The sequence below is a fragment of the Cupressus sempervirens genome, chromosome 10 (assembly GCF_028749045.1).
Source record: "Cupressus sempervirens isolate cs-2001-9-10 chromosome 10, ASM2874904v1, whole genome shotgun sequence".
Classification (NCBI taxonomy): domain Eukaryota; kingdom Viridiplantae; phylum Streptophyta; class Pinopsida; order Cupressales; family Cupressaceae; genus Cupressus; species Cupressus sempervirens.
This window is the reverse complement of record NC_143127.1, coordinates 692643209-692666433: the sequence shown is the minus strand read 5'-3', so window position 1 is coordinate 692666433 and position 23225 is coordinate 692643209. Positions and strand designations below refer to the sequence as shown.

Here is a 23225-nt window from a genome sequence, read left to right as displayed (position 1 = left end):
GAAATTGGATTTCTATGTGATCTCTTTAAATGTGATTTCATTTACTAACTGAAATATGCATTAGAAAATTTATGTTATCAATGGTTGGATTTCCATTTTAATTTTGACCATGGAATTTCAGCAAACTAATGAATACCAAATGTGATCATGTTTCTAACCAATTCATCTAAAGAGTGCTCATGTTTCTCCATTTATTTGTGTGAGGTATAAGCTAGGGGACATTGTGGGAATGTAGGGATTGGAGGGAGGCAACCTAGAGACGGAGTTGGTACAATGAAACAATATATTGTTGTCAGCAAACAATGCCAAGATGGACAAAGGAGAGCTACAAAGTGTGATGGAGAAAGTGTCAGCATTCAAGGAGAGTTGTATTGATCACTCATGCAACCCTGGACATTATGTTATCTTTGTTCAAGTTGAAGGCCCTATACTAAGTCCAATCATTATATAGAACCAAATTTAAATCTCAAGAGCACTCATGTTTTACATGAATAGATTGAAAGCTCGAGAAAAATCAATTGTTCAACTGGGTAAGGAGGCAAGCAATAAGTTGAGCAATTGGTGAAAATTTAAGAATTCTTCAAAAAATGAAAACCAATAAGATGAAATAGTAAGGAGGACTTCAAAAAAAATTATATCGCTCAATGCTCATTTTTGTGGAATTGGAAATAGAATTGAAATTTGTCTAATTCCACCTATTGGGGTGGAAGGTTGAATTCCAATATGTGGGGGTAAATGGGAATATCAAATCCAAATTAATCCAAATTCCAATTCTATTTGGCGCATCCAAACTACAAATTAGAAATTTGAAGAATTAGCAATTCAGATTCCAACAACCAAATGAGCCTTAATGGGTCGTTTATTTGTGGGAATTCAACTGGAATAGGAATTGAGAATTAGAATTTGTTATTAATTTTTAGTTTGGTGCACCAAATTGGAATTGGGAATTGTAGTTTGTTTTTAATTCTCAATTTGGTGTGTCAAATAGGAATTGGGAATTAGAATTTGTATTCCCATTTTGACCCCAAAATGAGAATTTGTCAATAAACCAAAATAGTTTATATTAGAATTACAATTCCAAATCTCATTTTGACTTTTTCTTATTTGCTAATATTTTTAGGAATGCTAAAAATGAAAATGAAAATCACAAATTGTAAAACAAGTCTCTATGAATATTTCGAGTCATAGGAAGACCATTTTGAGGATGATGATTCAAGCCTAGGACCTTGTTCAGAAGAAAATCAATCATACTAGGAAAGTAGGAGCATATCCTATTTGAGAAGATAGTACCACAAATCCAACCTTGTAATGCCCTTTTTTTGGAAAGGAGATACATGATCATTAGCTTGATTTGCATGATCTTTTCAGTGTGCAACTAATTTTTAAAGATGATTTCCTGGGTGGGCACTTCAGTTTTGGCAATATGCGATAAAGCTTCCAGCTGAACATACAAAATGCACATAGATACAAGCACCATTAAAATACTTGAATCATCCTATATATCTAGATCATTATCTTAACACCTTGCAAGTAATTACTTTTACCCACTCTAAACCCTTGACCGCTTTAAACCAGTTAGAAACCTAGGTTTCGTTCTATATAATAAAAACAGTTAGTTTGAACTATAATCCTTATCCTACATAACTCACACCATGTCAACTTCAATATGAATGACCAATGCAAAACAGCTCAATTTTTTTGTAATGATTATTTTCTATATTGTAGCTCTCTTCCGATACAAAATTCTCTGCCCCTCTTCAACTAATTATTCAACACCTTTTAAATCCTTTACCCCTTTAATCTTGTCAGAAACCTGCAAACTCTTGTCTATGATCAACATTCAATATCAACATTAAGAATCTATTTTCGTATAAATTGAACCAGGTAATCCTATGGAAACCACATAAAGAAGATCAAATTCTTCATAATGCAGCACTCCCATGGCACTAAAGAGTAGCGAAATAAAGCACATAGAGGTAAAAATTCAGACCATTCCCAAGATGTCTCATTAGTTGTAGCTTTAGTCACTATGAAGCAAATATTCCCTAATGTCGTTACAACGATTTGTAATCAATGTTGAAATTTGCAACATAATGAAAAGGGCGTATAATGTTTGCTACTATTGTTATTGTTTTTTGTTAATGTTTGAAATGAAGTATATCAATTTTCAAAAAATCCAAAATATCATGGAGATTTCAAAAATTTCAGCTTTCTATTTTCATTGATTTCGGTTCAAAAACAACAAAAAAATTGAAAAAAAACTACTACATTTTAGTAAATCTTGAAAAAAAAATTGACTTTGTCTAACCTTCCCTTAATTAACAAACCCAAAATAAGCAAGCTCTCTACTTTGTGAACTTCAGAAGTTTTGTAGAACTGAATAGAAAATCTATAATTAAAAATTCCTATTCCCAATTCCTAATCCCGCGACCACAGAAGCCCTAATAGAAACAAGAGAATCCCATGAATAGCTGGATCTCTTACATCAAATATCAAATTTATAAAAGAAGCTGTAAGAAATATTAAGTTTCAATCACCAACAACCCTAAAAACTTGCTTGCACAACCCTAAAATCAATTTTACCACCCTAAAAATTGCTCGGCAACAACTATTACTAAGTGACAGTATTTTCTCGGTAGCCAAAGAAACCTAGTGATAGGAGTGTTTATCGAGTGAGCTCGGTAAATGAAGAACAAACAACTCGGTAGCCAAAGGATGCCAAGTGAGCTTGGTAGAAGAGCAACTTGGTAGCCACAAGATATCGAGTGAGGTCGATAGAAGAGAAACTCGATAGCCACAGGAGAGTGGAACTTGGTAGAAGAAGGCACCGAGTGAACTCAGTAGCCACTGCAAAGAATGATTTCTACCAAAGACAATACCGAGTGTAGACTTATGACGTGAATATTTTCACCATTAAAACTAGAGACCCAAAGCTTGAAATACTCAACAATAAACTTATCAAATGCAATGAATAAGGAAAGAGAAATAGATTCAAGTATGCCTGCTTGCTTTCTATTTAACTTTGATTCAAACTAATACAAAATCTAGGAGCACTCAACTTCAACCAAAAAACCCTAAAGTAACCCTAAAACTTTAAGCTGATAAAACTTCAAACTTTAAACTTCAAACTTGCAGTTCTAAAAGCTACATACAATAACACCTGGAGCAATCACTACTTCAACAAGTTGAAACCAATAAACTACAAACTTACAAAACAATAGGAAGAAGCACGTGCAACTGCAAGCATGACAACGATTCCTTCTATCTCTGTAACAACTGATATGTTGATCACCTTTTTCCTTCTTTCTCTGCTCTGCAGCTTCTGAGCTCTTCTAACTTTAATTTTGTCTACTGGTCGAATGGAATAGAACATTCCTTTTATCTTCTACCAAAAATGTTTTTCCTCTCATTTGCAAATTTGAAAACTCACCTACCTGTAATAAAATTTTTAAATGTTTAGGGTTGGTAGGTGGGCATTTGGCTCTAGGGGCAAACAACAACTGCATTAAATATTTCAGCACTCCTCGTTTGTCCCGAGCCAAACAAACAAGGATCATTGTTGATCCAAATCAACTACACCAATACTCTCTCTCAGGTGTACAAAACTTCCAATGCCTAATGGCTTTGTAAATATGTCTGCTAGCTACTGCTCAGACTTGCAAAATTCCATCTTGATATCTCCATTCTCCACCAACTCTCTGATGAAGTAATATCTAAACTCAATATGTTTACTTCTCCCATGGAAGACTGGATTCTTGGACAATGCAATTGATGAGATGTTGTCACAATAAATTGTGGTTCCATCCTCTTACCTTTCATTCAAATCTGTCAAGATCCTTCTTAACCAAATAGCTTGACATGTTGCTGCATTTGCTGCTATATATTCAGCCTCTACTATAGATTGAGCAACAATAGGTTGCTTCTTGGATGCCCATGAAATTGCACCCGATCCCATATGAAACATGTATCTGAAAGTGCTCTTCCTATCATCTATACTTCCAGCCCAATCACTATCCATTTAACCAACCAACTTGAAATCATTTGCTACAGTATACAATATTCCAAATCCCTGGGTACCTTTCACATACCTTAGGATCCTCTTTCCCACTTGCCAATGGGAATCCTTTGGTGTTTCCATAAATCTAGAAATCAAGCTTACTGCATGCATTAGATCTAGCCGAGTTGTAGTCAAATACATTAAACTTCCAACCATACACTTGTATAGTGCTGGATCCACTCTCTTGCTAGAGTCTTCTTTGCTCAACTTTAGACCTACTACTATTGGTGTTGGGGCTGCCTTACTGTTCTGCATTTTAAATCTCTCCAAGATCTGTTCTGCATACTTTTCTTGAGAGATGAAGATGCCATCATGCATTTTTTTTACTTCTATGCCTAGAAAATATTTCAAGAGACCTAAGTTTGTCATTTCAAATTCACTTTTCATGGCACTAATACATTTGGTACTAAATTGCAATGGCAGTGCCGTTGCAGTTTTTCCATCACAACCTTTTCATCATTGCAATTGCGATAGTCTAGTGTCGCAATTGCGATGACGATAAAGTTGTGACGAAAAAATTGCAATGGCACTGCCGTTGCAATTTGGTACTAAATGTATTAGTGTGGCCTCTTTAAACTCACCAATTAGAGCCTTGTCATTTCTAGTAAAAATTAAGTCATCTACATACAAGACAACAATCAATACATTGCCATCTGTTGCCTTGATGTAAAGATTGGGCTCACCATTGCTTTTGCTAAAGCCATTGCTCATCAAATATGAGTCAATCCTACTATACCATGCCCGTGGAGCTTGCTTGAGCCCATAAAGAGCTCTCTTCAATCTATATATTTTGTTCTCTTCACTTGCAACTTCATAACCAGGTGGCTACTCCACATATACTTCTTCTTTCAATACACCATTTAGGAAGGCAAACTTCACATCCATTTGAAATACCTTCCACTTGTGTTGAGCTGCAATTTCTATGACAACACGCACGATTTCCATTCTTGCAACATGGGCATAGGTCTCATCATAGTCTCTTCCATACTGCGTTTGTAGCCCTTGACTACCAGTCTTGCCTTATGCTTATCAATCTTGCCTTTAGCATTGCATTTGGTCTTGTAGATCCATTTCACTCCAATCACTTGCTTCTTAGGAGGGAATTCAGTTAGCTCCCATGTCTCATTCCTTTCTATAGCATCTATCTCCTCATCCATGGCTTTACACCATTTCTTCTCCTTAATAGCTTCTTCAAAATATATTGGATCACTATGAGAAAATAATGCAAAATTAACACTCTCATCATAATCTTCATACCTTTCATCTTGGTATATCTCCCTAAGATTCTTGGTCTTTCTTGGTAATAGGGAGGAGAGTGTGGGATCAGAATCTTTGCTACTGCTGCTTGGCACTGACACTCGGTCATGCCTAGAGGAGCTTGATAATGACTAAGGCTACTTGCATCTTCTTGTATCTGCTCCTTCTTCTTGCTATTCATCAACATCCTCTTCATTCATAAATGGCACTTTACTTGAAGTGCTTGGTGACTCATCAATTTGTCCATACCAAGACTAATTTTCAAGAAATTCTACATCTCTTGAAAGCATCATCTTGTTGTTCAATGGGTTATATAATCTGTATGCCTTTGATTCTGAGTTGTACCCTGTGAAAATGCATTTCACACCTTTGTCATCCAATTTTTGCCTTTGCTCTTTAGGCACATGTGCATATGCAAGACATCCAAACACCCTTAGGTGTTCAACTGTCCATCTTCCTCGTGACCATGCTTCCATTGGAATTCTATCACAAACTGCCTTTGTAGGACACCTATTAATTAGGTAAACTATTTTTGCCACAACCTCTCCCCAAAATTTAGTTGGGAGACCTTTCTCTTTCATCATGCTCCTTGCCATCTCAACAATGGTCCTATTCTTTCTTTCAGCCACTCCATTCTACTGTAGTGTATAACTAGTTGTGAGCTCTTTCTTTATACCATGTTTCCTTCAAAAATTTACAAAAGAATTGGAGGTATACTCCCCTCCTCTATCTGATCTTAGGACTTTGATATAGTGTCCACATTCTCTTTCAGCCTGGGCTTTAAATTCTACAAATTTATCAAATGCTTCAAATTTATTCTTTAAGAAATACACCCATGTCCTATGACTGAAATTATCAATAAATGTCATGAAATAAGTACTCCCCTTAATGGAAGTAACTTGCATAGGACCGACTAGGTTAGTATGGAAGTAACTTGCATAGGACCGACTAGGTTAGTATGGAAGTAACTTGCATAGGACCGACTAGGTCAGTATGCACTAACTCTAGTGGATATCTAGCCCTCCTAGAATTTTCAAAATTAAAGGGAAGCCTATGTTGCTTGCCCAAAATACAAGCCTCACACTTGTCACATGACTTTCCTATAAGTGGCAAACCTTCTACCATTTTTTTATTTGACAATAAATTTAAACCAACATAGCCAAGATGACCATACCTGAGGTGCCATAGCCATGAGGGGTCTTCAATCACACTCCTTAGAGCTGATTGTGTGTGAGTTGTAGCACCAACTTGAGATGAGAAACATGTCTCTATCCTCAAGAGAAACATTCTATTCTTTGTCATTTGAACTGCTGCAAGTAAGTTCTTACTCCCATCCTTTTCTTGAATGATACACCTATCATTCTCCATCAACACTTTGTATCCATTTTGAATGAGCTGACCAATTCTCATCAAATTGTGCTTCATACCAGGGGAAAAATACACATTTTGTATTTCCTTCTTCTCACCTTTCTTGGTGCAGACCATAATAGATCCTTTGCCCACTACTGGTAGGGTTCCATTGTTACCCATTTTAATTTCAGATTTGAAACTCTTGTCAATGAATGAAAACAAGGTTTCATTACCACTCATGTGGTTGCTACATCCACTATTGAGGTACCAAACCTCAGGGCTTCCTTCTTCACCAACATTACACATGATGAAGGCAGTGGCATTGTTTCCACTTCCCATGTTTACATCAGCCACATTTGCTTGTCTTGACTGATCATTTTGCTTCTTCCAACATTCATTTGCATAATGCCCATATTTATGATAGTAGTAGCATTCTACATTACTCCTATTTGAGTTGTAGTTTTTCTTATCTCCTCTTGAAGTATTTTGAGAGCTACTTGCTCCATCTACACTTCCTGAGCTTTCTGCTATAGCATTTATTTATCCTCCATTACCTCTGCCTCTACCTCTGGAGTCACTGCCTGAGCCATTTCTTCCTCTCCCCCTTCCTCTTAGATTTGACTGAGCCTTGAATGCTTGCTCTTGGAAAGATGAAGAAGTAGATCTATGGATCCTATGCTCATGGGTTTGAAGAGTGCCCATCAACTCATCCATTGTCAAAACAGTGAGGTCTTTTTCCTCTTCAATGGTCATGACCAAATTGCCATATTTATGAGGTAAAATTCTCAAAATCTTCTCCACTATTCTCTGCTCTTGATAGTCTTCTCCATTTGATTTTAGTTGATTAATAACATTGGAGGTCCTTGAACTGAAATCTACAATTGATTCATTTTCTTTCATTTGAAGGTTCTCAAACTCCCTCCTTATATTCTATAGCTTTACTGTACAGACTTTATCAGTCCCCTTGAAGTTCGTCTCAAGGATATCCCATGCTTCCTTTGCATAATTTGCTGCTGCAATCTTGGAAAAAATAGTTTCTATCATTGCTACTTCAATCAAACTTAATGCCTTAGCATACTTTCTCCTTGACTCCTTCAAATGAGTCTTTTATGCATTTGTGAGGGCATCATACTGAGCTGGGTCTATCACATCATTGAATCCATTAACAACAAATTCTCACAAATCATTTGCAACCATAATTGTTTTCATTTTCTTTGACCATGTATCATAATTTTGTCCACTGAATGGTGGTGGCTACTGCCATATCTTTCTTACATCTCCTGCCATGATAAATATCCCAAGAAAATTTTTTCCTAACTCACTTTGGATGTGGGGCCTCAAGGCTCTGATACCATGTAAGAAATATTAAATTTCAATCACCAACAACCCTAAAAACTTGCTTGCACAACCCTAAAATCAATTTTACCACCCTAAAAATTGCTCAACAACAACTATTACTGAGTGACAGTATTTTCTCAGTAGCCAAAGAAATTGAGTGGCAGGAGTGTTTACTGAGTGAGCTCGATAAATGAAGAACAAACAACTTGGTAGCCAAAGAATGCTGAGTGAAATCGATAGAAGAGCAACTCGGTAGCCACAGGATACCGAGTGAGGTCAGTAGAAGAGAAACTCGGTAACCACAGGAGAGCAAAACTCGATAGAAGAAGGCACCGAGTGAACTCAGTAGCCACTACAGAGAATGATTTCTACCAAAGACAATACCGAGTGCAGACTTATGACATGAATATTTTCACCATTAAAACTAGAGACCCAAAGCTTGAAATACTCAACAATAAACTTATCAAATGCAATGAACAAGAAAAGAGAAATAGATTCAAGTATGCTTGCTTGCTTTCTATTTAACTTTGATTCAAACTAATACAAAATTTGGGAGCATTCGGCTTCAACCAGAAAAACCTAAAGTAACCGTAAAACTTTAAGCTGATAAAACTTCAAACTTTAAACTTCAAACTTGTAGCTCTAAAAGTTGCATACAATAACACCTGGAGCAATCACTGCTTCAACAGGTTGAAACCAATAAACTACAAACTTACAAAATGACAAGAAGAAGCACGTGCAACTGCAAGCATGACAACGATTCCTTCTGTCTCTGCAACAACTGATCTGCTGATCACCTTTTTCCTTCTTTCTCTGCTCTGCATCTTCTGAGCTCTTCTAACTTCAACTCTGTCTACTGGTCGAATGGAATAGAACATTCCTTTTATCTTCTACCAAAAATGTTTTCCCCCTCATTTGCAAATTTGAAAACTCACCTACCTGTAATAAAATTTTTGAACGTTCAGGGTTGGTAGGTGGGCGTTTGGCTCCAGGGGAAAACAACAACTACATTAAGTATTCCAACAAAAGCTACTCTGTTGCGTGCATATTCTATTGGTATGTGCCTACTCATATATTTTCTTTGTTTTATACAACTTATCACAAGCTCTTTTTTAAAAATAGAATCCCCATGTCACTGCGAGGTTTACATATGCTTATCGACAGAAGAAACATTCTAAGCAAATCAGAATCATTTGTCTTTCATCATGATATTTTCAATTTTTATTCCGTGATAATATACATGAATGGTTCTGGACTACACAAAATATCATTCACTATATTTAACCTTTTCCTTACTAATAAATTGGATTCTCTCAAGAGTATTGAAGTAATTAGTGAATATAGGGAATTGTGCTTTCATTCAGCTTCGCTTGCCTTTTAAAAATATTGAATACAAATTTAGGGAATATCTTTCATTCATTTGAAAGATTATCAATCATGAACTAAAACAAATAAACAAACACTCAATAAGAACATGAACTATCCATGTTTAATATAATCTATCATTATTATATAAGTAAATATTGATTAATGTCAATATGAAAGGTCTTGATTCATCTATGGTCATACGTGTCCTAAATATAGTCAATTACTTGCTATCAAAAATAATATTTGATGTGATGATGTTGAAATAAATTGAGTTCAATTATACTTGAATGTTTCTACCATTTAGCTCAAGGAAATTACATAGCATTATGATTGTAATATATTTTATTAGATTAGCTGAATTTAAATATGAAATACTTAATTGAGTCTAACCCTTATTACCTATCTTAAACTCAAAATATTTTTCAGAATAGTTTAATGCATACTTATTGTATATTATTATATGATAATATTAATAACTAAACAATCAAAAAGTTTTTATTATTAATAACACCTATTGAGAACAAAGCCTATTATAGATTAAAAAAAGAAAGTCAAATGTTTAAATGTATATCTTTGCAAATACTTACGGTAGCATTTATTGAGATAGCATATTCAATTTGACTATTAAATTATTATTTTTATTTCAGAATTGTACAATATTTAAGTCCAATGTTACAAATTGAAAGCGGCATAGTAGATTGAATTTATTAATAATTGAAAGTGACATAGTAGATTGAGTTATTTTTTACAAGTCTTTGATTTTAAAGGAATCAAGGATATACATAAAATACTATCGTACATATAAATGTTAACAAAAAATAATCTATAACAATCTCGTTGTTTGAATGTGTGAATAAAGTATTAGGATACCCATCCTAAACCCCTAGTTTTCCAATGATATTTCAAATCTTACTCAAAAAAAAATGAAAATGATTGGTCCATGTTCATATTCAATTGTTAACTATTAGTACTTTTTATAATTGGAAAGCATTTAATAGAAAAGCCGATCCTCATCCCAATTACATTTTTACTCTACTTGAATGATAATCCCTTTTATGGAAACCTACTTCCCTCCATTAGAGGCAGATTTTTTCTTCTCTTTTACGTTATCATATTCCTCCATAGTTTATCTTAGCTTTATAGGTGTGAATCTTTAACTTATTTCAAGATTTTTTCATCAAGAAAATCCAACTACAAAATATTGCATAAATTCAACATAATTGGTATTCTTTTTCTCTTCGTGGCTAGATCTTAAGTCAAATAATTGTACTTCTTCACCTTGATATTATTTGTAAAGAAACAAAAATCATCTAGAAGAAATATCCAATCTATTCTATTCAAATGTAGTATTTGAAATACTAGAACCATTATGTTGGGATTAACTCTAGTATTTTGATTCCAATGTCTATTAATGATGATACTATATCAATACAAACTTCATTAGTGTAATGTTTACTATGTAGTAGTCTTCACACCTCTATATATGTAGTATTTCAAAATTTGATACATGAATGCTTATAGGTAAAAAAAATCTTGATGAAACATATGTACTTGTAGATATAGTGAGGTACCACTTGGCTACCTCTATTAAAATATTAATTGATTACCAAACTATGTAGAACATGAATCAATGAAATCCTTTCAACGTAGACTAAATTCTTCTTCTCCATCAGAAAATATATTATGAAACTCATTGATTAGCATTTCCCATGTTTACTTTATGAGGAACCGTGATCACAAAGAGATCAAAAAAGCATTAGAAAATATATTTTATGCTCATTGATTAGCATTTCCCTATGTTTCCTTTATGAGGAACTGTGATCACAAAGAGATAAAAAAGCATTAGAAAATATATTATGAAGCTCATCGATTAGCATTTCCCCATGTTTACTTTATGAGGAACCTTGATCACAAAGAGATAAAAAAGTATTTTGCATGCATAAATTAAGAATTCTTAATGAAATATACACATTCTTAGACTGTGCAACTTGAACATCACATACTAAAGCTTGATTCCTAGGCTAAAAGTATTATATAGCTAAAGTTGACTTAGTTTTTATAACCTTAATTTCTTCCTTGGTATGCGACATTTAAGGTTGGCCCTCTTAGATATAATCAAGTGTCGATTTGACTACATCTAAATATATGTAAATTTCACTAAGATATTTTTTTTGTGTACTAATATAGCATCACATGTTTGATAATTTTTAAAATCCAAGAAATACATTTCTCCCAATCACATCTACAATAACACTTATTAAGACCCACTCAACTAAGATAATAAGTCTATCTCCCTCTCTCCCTCCATCCCTCCTTTTGGGTATAGTAAATCCATGGCACATCAACTCTGGTGAGTGGAATTATTCAACTGAGAAGTAGTCAACTAAGATAATAACTCTCTCTCTCTCTCTCTCTCTCTCTCTCTCTCTCTCTCTCTCTCTATATATATATATATATGAAGTTGATGGCACATGAACTCTAGTGAGTGCAATTATTCAACTAAGACGTAGCCAACTAAGAAATAAGATTCTCTCTCTCACACACACACTCACTCACTCACACACAAAAATCAGTGAAACGTCAACTCCAATGAATAAAATTATCCAACTAAGACGTACTCAACAAAGATAATAAGATTCTCTATATATACAGTTAACGAAAATTTTCAACTAAGATACTAAGATTCTCTCTATATAAAATCCATAGCACATCAACTCTGTTGAGTGGAATTATTCAAGTAAGACTAAGATAATAAGATTTTATATATATATATATATATATATATAATCCATGGCATATCAACTCTCGTGAGTGGAATCCCTGGATAGGCCGTGAAGGAGCATATGAAGAGAGCTATTGCTCTATGCACGGAGGGTTACATCTTATAATCGTAATAAAAACCACACTCTATCAGAAAAGCAGCGCGCACACTTCATATATGCATTATTATTATAATCAGGGGCCATTGAGGATGAAATTGGCGTGATATGACATGACATGGCAGAGGTAGATGCATTATTATTGCTCTTCATCTCCATTGAGGACATCGCCTTTCATATGACTCTTCCAACATTTTTTGATTTCTCCCTTCGTCATGGACTCAACGTCATAGCCTTCTTCATCCTTCCCCACGCAATGCTATTCATCTTATCGACAACATTATCTTTTACTTTTTCAGATGCTCTGTGCAATCTTTAGCACTAACAAAGGGCACATAACCCTGGATATTGTTGGGCTACTGTCAGAAGACAATAATGTAAAGCTTTGCCGTGTTCCATCTCTTAGATGGACCTAAAACAAATACAAATGCAAATACTAAACGCACTAGCTGGATGACTTGGTGGAAGACTTGCATCAAACATCAAATTTATAAGAGCAGCTGCTCAGTTGCCTACATATTCCATGATGTCTGCGCCTATTCATTTGTATTATCTGTTTTGATCTTATCAAAATCCCATCGTTGCATGGAATTCCCACGTCGCTGTGAGGTTTTCATATGCTTATCAGTAGAAATGGCATTCCAAACAAATCAGATGCTTTCGTCTTTCATCATTATATTTTCAGATTTTATTCCGTCACGATGTGCATAAGTGGTTGCAGAGCACAGAATATCATTTGTCTGTGTTTAACTTTATTCTTATTGATAGACTGGATCTGGATTCTCTAGAGAACACAGTATTGAAGTATTGAAGGTGCTCGTCAAGATAGGGACCATGTTTTCTTTCAATTTTCTATTGTATATGTAATGAGTGTCCCTGCAAAATCAATGTCACATCAGTAATCTCCATAAAATGTAGAAAATTCAACAGGAGTCAAAGTCTTTTGAATATTGACCAGTCAACATTAATTGGTTAACTATCATTAACTTTAACAAAAAATAATACATATACATATATGCTCAAATTTGAAAAAAATCATAATTTCGTTACCAGAATACCGAGATGTACTGATTATGTCAATCATGTTGACAGAAGCTCAAGAACCTATCTAAGAACACAAGGGCGAGAATATTGTAGGAGTGTTTTACCACCCTATCATGAAGCTATTAAGCTTCCCTAGAATCTTTCCTGACATGAAAGATACCCATCCCAACAACGAGATAGTCTAAACAAGTAAAACTTAGAGGAGTAATAGAATCATGCTACACAAATAATGTCAAGAACATTAATCGGTCAACAAGACAACAAAAAAAACATTTTCTTAGTTATCACTTCAGTATCATAGTCCCATCTCCAACATTTAAAAAAAAAAAACATAGCATGGTTTATCCAACATTGAGTTACATATACCCATCAACATACAAGGATAAAACCATAAAGTCCATTAACATAGATCAATCAATCACATCATCTTAGCTCATCTCTAGCAAGAAAATTAGTCCAGTTTCCAAAAGAGCATACCAGTACTACCATCAAATCTCTATGGACACATGATATAAATATATCTATTAAGCTAATCGCATAGGTAATAATGAAACTCTTTTTCCATCAATTTATATTCCATGTATGTTATCATATCTTGAGTTACTCTTATAAAACATAGATACACAAGGTGTAAATTTAAGTAACAAGAATATTTAGTTTTTATTACAAAGATGCTTGGTTTCATTCTTTAGAATAATATATCTTGCTCTCACATCCTTAAGCTTCTTTATAGTATTACATAAAGTTGATTGTACTGAGGATGTCAACTGACATTTAATAGGTCTTAGAATCTAAGTGTTTCAGAATAGTTCCCAAATCTGTAGAGTACATACTTACTCACAAGTTATATCTAGTACAAAGAAGTTTGGTTCCTATCTATTAGGGTCAACCTTCTACTCATCTATTCCTTGGTTAAGGTAATTCCTACAGCATTCATAAAACAAACCTTATCTCAAAACCAGTACCTTGAACATATTTTGCTAAGGCCCAAAAGATCCACAAATGGAAGCATCAGTTTAATGTACTCTCCATGTTTATACTATGGTTCCCAAAAACATTAAGACTAGTTTATTCATTGTTTTAAAGTTAAAGTCAAACATTGTATAATCTAGATGGTGATTATCAAAAATACACTTACAAAGAAATTGGTGTTTTTGGAGTTACACAATGAGAAGAGGTGATGTTTACCATACTTGTATTACAACACATTGGTGCATTATTTTCTCAAAATTTAGAATCTTTTGACAAAACAGTTTTCAGTAAAGATAACCTACTATTCTACTACACAATATAATGAAATCAAAACCATATAGTCACCCCAGTATATATGTCATGTGTCATTTGTGATGTGTTCCTCATAGTTTTGAGTTATCACAATCAATGCGCTATTTTAATAACAACATAGAATAACAACAACATTTTAATTTACATCAGTTATCATTTCTTGACTATTCTCTTTTATAGCTTGGTAAGTTAGTAAAAAGAATCAATTCCAAAGGTCCATACGTATCTTTACTTTTATTCAATAATGATATCCCTTAATGGTTTTAAATGGAATTGGATCCCTTGCATACATTATTCAATAACAGCCAAATGGTTAACTAGAAGGCAACATGGCAATGTCTCCACCTACATGTAATGAATATTGAGCAAATTAATTACCTTAAAGATCATGGAATGATAGTATCTTTCCTAGCCAGCATAGCTGATCATGCTATAATGGTGATTCAAAAAATCTAATATCATTCATCAAATCAATGTATGAAGGAGAATCATCAACATTTGAAGAAGTGGACAACAGTATTTTCTACCACTTCACAAGAATTATAAGGTAATCTACATCCATTGGTTTGCACAAAGATTAATATCATTCTCAGTAATGGTTGTTCAAACATTTCAAGACTACCACTTTTAAGGAAATTTCTCTTCATTTATCCACCCATTTCTAAACACGAGGAAATAATCTAAACTAAATTATTGGGCTTCCTTGCCTAAGTGAACAAAACAAAAGACTCAAGAATCGATAATGTATGTGGCAAGAGTATCATACTCACTAGCCCTAAGCACAATTGACATAAATGAAACCAATTCTTCAACAAAATATTTATTGACAACATATTCAAGTGTACAAGAATGGAATAAAGACACTGTGACTATATGATGGTAACAAAAATAGCTTCATAGAAAGGGAAAATAAAAGAAATAGATTGATTTAAGTCCATTTTACTCTCATGCAGTAACAGATTGAGAACTATAATTATTATTTTTCTAGAGTACCTAAAACTGACAACAAAAATTACATATGAGAACCTAGAACTCCTAGCGATGGCTCCAACAAGCTTCAACTGACCAAGTGAAGTGTGCTTAGAATCCAATTGATAGACCTTCTCCTTACAATACCAGAAAGACCTCCATCTGCGACAGATTATGTTCAGATGACAGTCCTTCCCCCGATTTGTGTTGTTTCATTTTTCCAATTTAATGTAAAGCTTAATGAATAATATTAAATATTTCTTGAAGAAAAACATTGCACTTCCAAGAATGGTGTGCCCTCTTCTTGTCTTCTCCCTCCTTCCATCTCTCAAGTTTCTCTTGTTTGGTTTCTATTATTCTCCTTGTCTACTCCCCACTCCCTCTATCATTTCAAACTATGCCTAATGCATGTCATTCCCATAATCTCTAACTAACCCAATCCTCAATATCCAAATGATAATGATAATGATTTCTAATCATTAATTATAATTTATGAGAATGGTTCATTTTGCCATCCACGTGGAAATTTGATGCCAATTTATTTAGTGAGAAGAAGTTGGTTGTGACAGTATATTAGAATACAAGTTTTGAAATTAACTTTTATGATGTAATCTAAAAGACTATCAATCATGAAAATATTTATGGTGAAGTTGAAAAGTTCTTAAAGAGCCCATCAAGGATCAAGTCATGTTGGGTGTAAGGCTCCAACCTCGAAAAAGGGATGGAGTTAGGATTGTGCCTCATAGGAATTTGACAAGATGGATACCCCCTTAGACCTAGGCTCTAATCAAAAGGTTTAGCCATTGGTCTCTTATCAAGTAGTTAAAAATATAATATTTCATGAAAGACCATGAAAAAAAACACTTCTTAAACAAAGACAAACATTAAACAAAATTAGAAAATTAATTCCTCATGTTCAATGGGCTACTCTATGATTACTTTATAGCTAGATATTAATTAAATACTTGGTTGATATCATTATGAATAGTTTAAGTCCATTTATGATCCACTACGTACCCTAGATATCATCAATAAGGGGAAAACTATAAGTAAATTTTTCACAATAATTTTTTCACAATACCATATAACACAAAGAAATTACATGTATCATTACAATAGTAAATCTATTTTCTTGGATTGAATATATTCTATTTTTGAAGTATAAATAATTTTGATGTTTGATTACCTTTTCCTAATGTCAAAATAATTTACTATTAGACATTGTTTGTAAGATTCAATGCATCGTTGTTGTATATCCTTATATAAAAATGTCAATACCTAAATAAGCAAGATATTTTTTATATCTATCCTTCCTAACATTTAGGGGGGCACTAATTCGGCTAACATACTCAATTTGACTAAAATTCATACGGATATTAATTCAAATTAAGAATTATATTAAGTATGTAAAATATTCAAGTCCCATTTTGCTAATTCTAATAGCTTTGAACAATATGTGTTTAGAATCCTAAGAGAAATTATAGACATTAATAATTAGTATTAAATGTATTTTCTTTATTAGTAAATCAAAATAATATATCATGTTGAAAGATAATTTTTTTCCCAAGTCTTTATTCTTAAGAAAAGAATGAATATACAAAAAAATGATTTTGCATACAAATATTTTTTAAAAATATTTAAAAATAATTTTGTTATTTCAATAACTGAATATAGAGATAGGACTCCCATCTTAAAGCCCTAGTTTTCCAAAGATATTTCAAATCTTACTTAATCTCAGAAAGACATCATGTTATTCAAATGATAATATAAATATATAAATTAGGTTTAATATTCAAAAAATTTGTACTAAAGCCTTTTAAAATATCATTCTTAACTATTAGTAAATTTCTAAATCTTAGAAAAATTAAAATGGTTAAAAGAAAATTTTCTTCTCATTGAAAGAAAAAGTAAAATTTATGACATAAGTAAACATCAAATCTATTTAATCGTAGTATCTAAAATCTTGTAATCATTATCTTGGCATCAACAAATAGTTTTATGATTCAAATGCTTATTATTCATGATACTATTTTATCATAAACTTCATAAGTCTAATGTCTACTTTGTAATACTTTATAAATCTCTATGTATGCAATATTTTAAAATCAAATATAAAAGTTCTTATAGTTTAAATTTTACTTGATTAAATATGCATCCTTGTGGATATAGTAAAGTAACAATTTGATTTCCTCTTGAAAATATCAATTGACTCCCAAATTTTGTTAACCAATGAAATCCTTTCAAAGTAGAGCCAATTCTTCTTCCGTGTTAGAAAATAAATAATGACACTTATTGATTAGCATTTCTCTATGCTAACTCTTCAAGAACTCTTGGTCACAAACATAGAGTTTTTTCCATGGATTAATATTTCTTAATGAAGTGTGCATGGCTGTGATGTAGGATCATTTTGCATCACAAAATAAAATGGGTCATAATTTATACAAAAAAAATTGGAGCAAGAAAGTGATGAAAATTAAATAATAAATAATAAATAAACAAATAAACAAATAATAAATAACTAAATTAATTATTAAAATAATAATAATAATAATTTTGTAACTTGTAGCTTGAGGGTTTAATTATTGTAAGGGTTTATTTAATATAACTTAATAGGCCAACTTGTGGCTTGGTGTGGTATATCTAGAGGGTCTTGTGTTGCCATTATTCATTATCCAACATGGAGGAAGTCGACTAGAGAGGAGTAGCTCTAATAAGAGAGATGTTGATCAGAGCTAGTAGTTGCAGCTTAGGAAACATGAAGGTTGCTTGGTGGCTTGTGAGAACAAATTTATATTCATCTTGGGGTTTCTACCAGATTTTGGATCTGGGCTAGCTAGGGTTTGGATCTTGCAGAATTACTATTGTATTTACTTATGTATTTGGTCATAACCCAGAAGGCCTTACAGTCAAGCATGTTGGATGTAAATTTTATGATTATATTATGAGAATTAGCATTATTTTGGATCTAAATATTTGTGATATTGTTTATCTTCTATTGTGTGGTTATTTTTTGGGGGGTAGGACATCTCCTTTTGGGATTCTCCTTCCTTACATTGTGTCAAGTGATATCAGAGCCTAGTTCGATCTTATGGTGGATTTTTCCATATGAAGTCCTATGTATCTTTGTTGTAAGGTGTCAGATCATGGTTTTGACTTACAATTGGAGAGGACTCACTAATGGATTTTGATATGGAGAGATGGTTGTGAAGATGGCCTATTGATCTTGTTGAGAAAAGATTGGATCTAGTTAGTGATTTGTTATAAAGGGTTTGCAAAGATCTTTGAAGATGACTCCAAGAGGATTGGATCCTAAGGTGATTGCAAATATTTGTGATGTGGTGGAGAAAAAGATTTTAGAGATGTCTGCTTAGTTGGAAGCTAGATTGACCGATTGAGTTAAGGAAGGGATAAAAGAATTTTATAGAGATTTATGGAGTGGGAATCTACCAATCCAGAAGTGAGTTGTCTGGCCGATTAGAACACTTGTTTGAGAATGAAGAAGGCATGAAAAGGTCAAGGTGGAGGTTGTTTTTATTGATTAGTTTGAGGATTGTGATGTGAAACCTGTAGAGAAAATTGTGGTTTTTGTTGAGGATATTCCTAACCTTGTTCATGCTAAGATGGAGACTTGTTTTCATGATCAATTGAATAGGTATGCCATGGAAATTAAAGAGCATCTTATTATGGATGGTGAGATTGCAGTTTATGAGGATTTACATGTTCTTCTTATTGTGGATTTTAGCTTACATGGTGTTGACATGGATTTCATATTTGAGGATGTTATTATAGCTGGTTGTGATTAGTTGTAGAGATTGTTGATGAAGTATTGTGTTCAATTTATTCCTAGAAGTGAGCATGCTGATTGGGTTACTAAGGTTCATTTGATTTTGATGTTTGGGTGAAGAATTTTTCTTTTGTATAGGATGGATTGAAACCTTTGGTGAAGATGAAGTTGGTTGGAGAAATTTATTTTGGCATCAAATTATGGCACATACTTTTCTATCTACCTATGGAATCTAATGCAGAGGCATCTTGCATCACAAAATAAAATGGGGTATAATTTATAGAAAAATAAAATTGGAGGAGAGAGAAAGTGACAAAAATTAGAGAAAAACTAATATATAAATAAATTTAAAAATTAAATAAATTAAATTAAATTAAATGTAACTTGTATCTTGAGGATTTAATTATTGTAGGGCTTTGTTTAATACAGCTTGCTAGGCTGACTTGTGGCTTGATTTGGTATTACTAAAGGGTCTTGTGTTGTCATTATTCATCATCCAGCATGGAGGAAGTTGGCTAGCTTGAGGAGTAGCTAAGAAGAGAGAAGATGAGAAAAGCTAGTAGATGCAACTTGGGAAATAAGAAGGTTTCTTGGTGGCTTGTGAGAACAAGTTTAGATTCTTCTTGGGGTTTCTACCAGATTGTAGATCTAAGCTATCTAGGATTTGGATCTTGCAAAATTATTATTGTATTTACTTATGTATTTCATCATAACCCAAAAGGCCAAGTATAGCCAGGCATGTTGGATGTAAATCTTATTATTATATTATGAGAATTGGAATTATTTTAGATCTAAATATTTGTGTTATTATTTATCTTCCACTATTTGGTTATTTATTAGGGGCTAGGACATCTCCTTTGGGAATTCTCTTGCCTTGTACTGCATCAGGTTATGGAGATAGTCAAGATCCATTTTGTTTTCCTTTAAAAAATATATTATTGATTCTCAAATTTTTTGAAAGATCAAAGAATAAAATCCTTTAAAGTAGACAAAAATCCTCTTTTCAATAAAAAAGCATATTGTTGGTGTTTGAAAACATTACCAGTTTCCAATTACCCCAATGAGAATATTGTACATCTAGGGTAGCTAACTCCCATCTTCAACATACTATTTCAGACACCAGTACTACTATAAGGCTAGACCCTTCTTCACTTCAGGCTTTGCAAAACCTAGGCGGGTGGACCTCAAATTTGATTAATATGGTACCAGTGCAAAAAATATATTCCTGAATCTATTATAGTAGATTTAACCCTTATTTATCCTAATGACATATACAATGATAAAGAAGTGTAGTAGCAAATTACAACTCTATGACATGCACAAGCTAAGTGAGGGTTAGACTGTTCTAGTTCTTCAACATAAAATGTAAAGATTATTTGAATTTGATTTGATTTTATCTGGATGGGAAAAGTGGGTAAAAGCTAGGTATGAACAAAAAACTTATGATCTTGTAACAGATTAGTGTCTCATCCATTGGGTAATTCAAAAACCTCCCTCATGCATTTTAGATATCTAGAACACATATCTTATGCCAAGACTCTAGATCTATCCATTTACCTTGTAAATTGGATATCAATGCTCAATTTTAATCCCATTCTTACTTGATATCCTCCTCAATAACTTGCAACCCTATTGATTTCCTTGAAGCATTTACGTAATTCCTTGAATTACAAGCAACAATGAAGCAACATACAACCTTAAAGGACTGCAACTATGATCTTGGCTCTTTGTTCAAAGATCATAAAACATTACAACTCACTGAGAAAGGAGAGAAAATTTAAACTAAAACTCAACATTTTTTGCTCACTATATTAATTTCCTTGAAATAATACATAAAAATGCATGAAATTAACTCATAAAGAACCTAATAAACTAGACTATACAATGAACAAATGCTGTCATATAAGAGAGAAAATGGCAAGAATGAGAAATTGATGGGATGGGAAGGGGGTGTCATAGCCAAAGCAAAAGTTTCATGGTCTAGAACCAGCACATCCTAGATCTTCCATTCAGAATTCAATTCTACTAACTGTCTTCATTCCAGAGAAAACTTTCCAAACTTTCCAACCCCTACAAAAGAGAAGAAGAAAGCATAAATATCAAGAGGGCAATTCCTAGATTGAATTTGCAATTGACATGTGTCCCCTTAGAATTCCTTCCCAAGAAGCTGAAAAAATCTCCCTCTACCTTCTCTCTATAATTGCATATCAAATCCTCATCATTTTGGCCTATACAAGCAAAAAATATTTGAGATATTTGATTCACCATCATAACTAATTTTGATGCCAAAATGAATTCATGGTAAAAGTAAAAATTAGTTGAAAAGTGACTTCAAGAAGCTAATATAACCCTTTCCAGATTGTTTTTGCCACATTTAGGCTTCAAAAGGTCTTCAAATTTTCCCTCTAACCAATTCTAATGATCAATGGTGAAAACTGCTCATTCTGTTGAGAAGGCCCTAAGAATCACAAACTGGATTATAACTCGAACCAGTGAGCACCTATGCACAATTTGACCTCAGAAATAGAAAATTCAGATCTTCCCAGTTTTGATGGTATATTGGAGTGCCCATTTTGGATAAAAATTGCCCTTATTATGCCCCTTTGAAGTTTAGGCCTCTAAATCCATGGTTTGCATTAAAAACCAAAAAATAAAATAAAATAAAATAAAGTTCTATAGTTCAAACTATAGAATATTCACTTTTAAAACTAAATTCTTCAAATCTCTATTTGAATGAATGCACAGGCATTATTTTCATATTTAAAACATTCCTTTCCTCCTCAAACCATTTAAATGGTGCCACATGTCACTTTTTTACTAGCTCTGATCGCCACTTGTCACCATGTTATTGGCCATCTGTACTTGAGTGAGACCCACATTTCTATCTCACAAACTTCGTTGGATTTCTAATTTTTCTAGCAAGTCACTATGTCACTTGCCAGAAATTCTTCATTTTTTTAGTGGTGACATGTTGACCACCAAATTTCGGTCACATTTTCTAGCGACCTCATCTGATCTCTCCTTCCATGTCAGTGCCACATCTTCACCACCTCATTATGCAAACTAGGTAGTTGCCATGTCACTATACTAACTTCCCTACAACTTTCCTATAGTGACTTAATGATGGTCACATGATTTTCCATGTGTCACGATCTCCTCGCCCAATTCCATTCCCTGCCATGTCATCATCCTTGCTAGTTCATTTAAAATTACAAATAAGTCACCTCTAGCTCAACATGGGCCCACAATGCATGCTTGTGGCTTCAAAAGCCATTGTGTTATTGACAACTTAAGGGTGTGTGCGATTGTATTTAAAGACATAAAAAACCTCTCCCAGAAGGCATGTGGGATAAAGTATTCCACATCCCAGTGCTTTCTTCTTCAAACTACCAGTGGCTTATGCTCTATGTGGCTTCCTTGTATGCACTGGTTTATTTTTTATATGCTCCTTTTGTTCTTCTTTAGATGTCCTCTACCCTTTTACTTGTTGGGACATCTCTTTATGCCTTTCTATGTGTTTTCTTTTGTGCATGAATTGTTCCTTTATGCTACAGATTCCTCTACTCCTACGTGGGACTGTGTGGAGGCATAGGCAGCTTTCTTATTTTCAATGCATGGACTAGTTTCTGGAGTTGATATTCTGGATGCCCCTTGCTTGTGCATGAGCTCTGTTCCTTCCATGTCATTTTTAAAATTTCATTGCCCCTTCATCAGCAACAATGTCCTCTTGACATTCCATGAGTGTGGAGCTTCTTCAATATGTGATGCAATTTTTTGCAATCTTAAATGGCATTTGTTGCTAGAGTTGAGTTGCTCTGTAATTCATGGACATGCTTTTGCTCTTTGATCTCCCATGCAGGCTCTATTTTTGGCATGGATTCCTTCCACTAAATGC

The 23225-nt window shown here is 33.5% G+C and overlaps 1 protein-coding gene across 1 annotated transcript in view; it reads left to right on the top strand.

Moving 5' to 3' along the window:
* Positions 1-12665, top strand: part of LOC149535734 (uncharacterized) — a 35602-nt gene extending 22937 nt beyond the window's left edge. The window contains exon 3 of the mRNA XM_089806166.1: positions 12549-12665. Coding sequence (XP_089662292.1) covers positions 12549-12665 — 117 coding nt within the window. The remainder of the gene's footprint in view (positions 1-12548) is intronic.
* The last annotated feature ends 10560 nt before the right edge of the window (positions 12666-23225 follow it).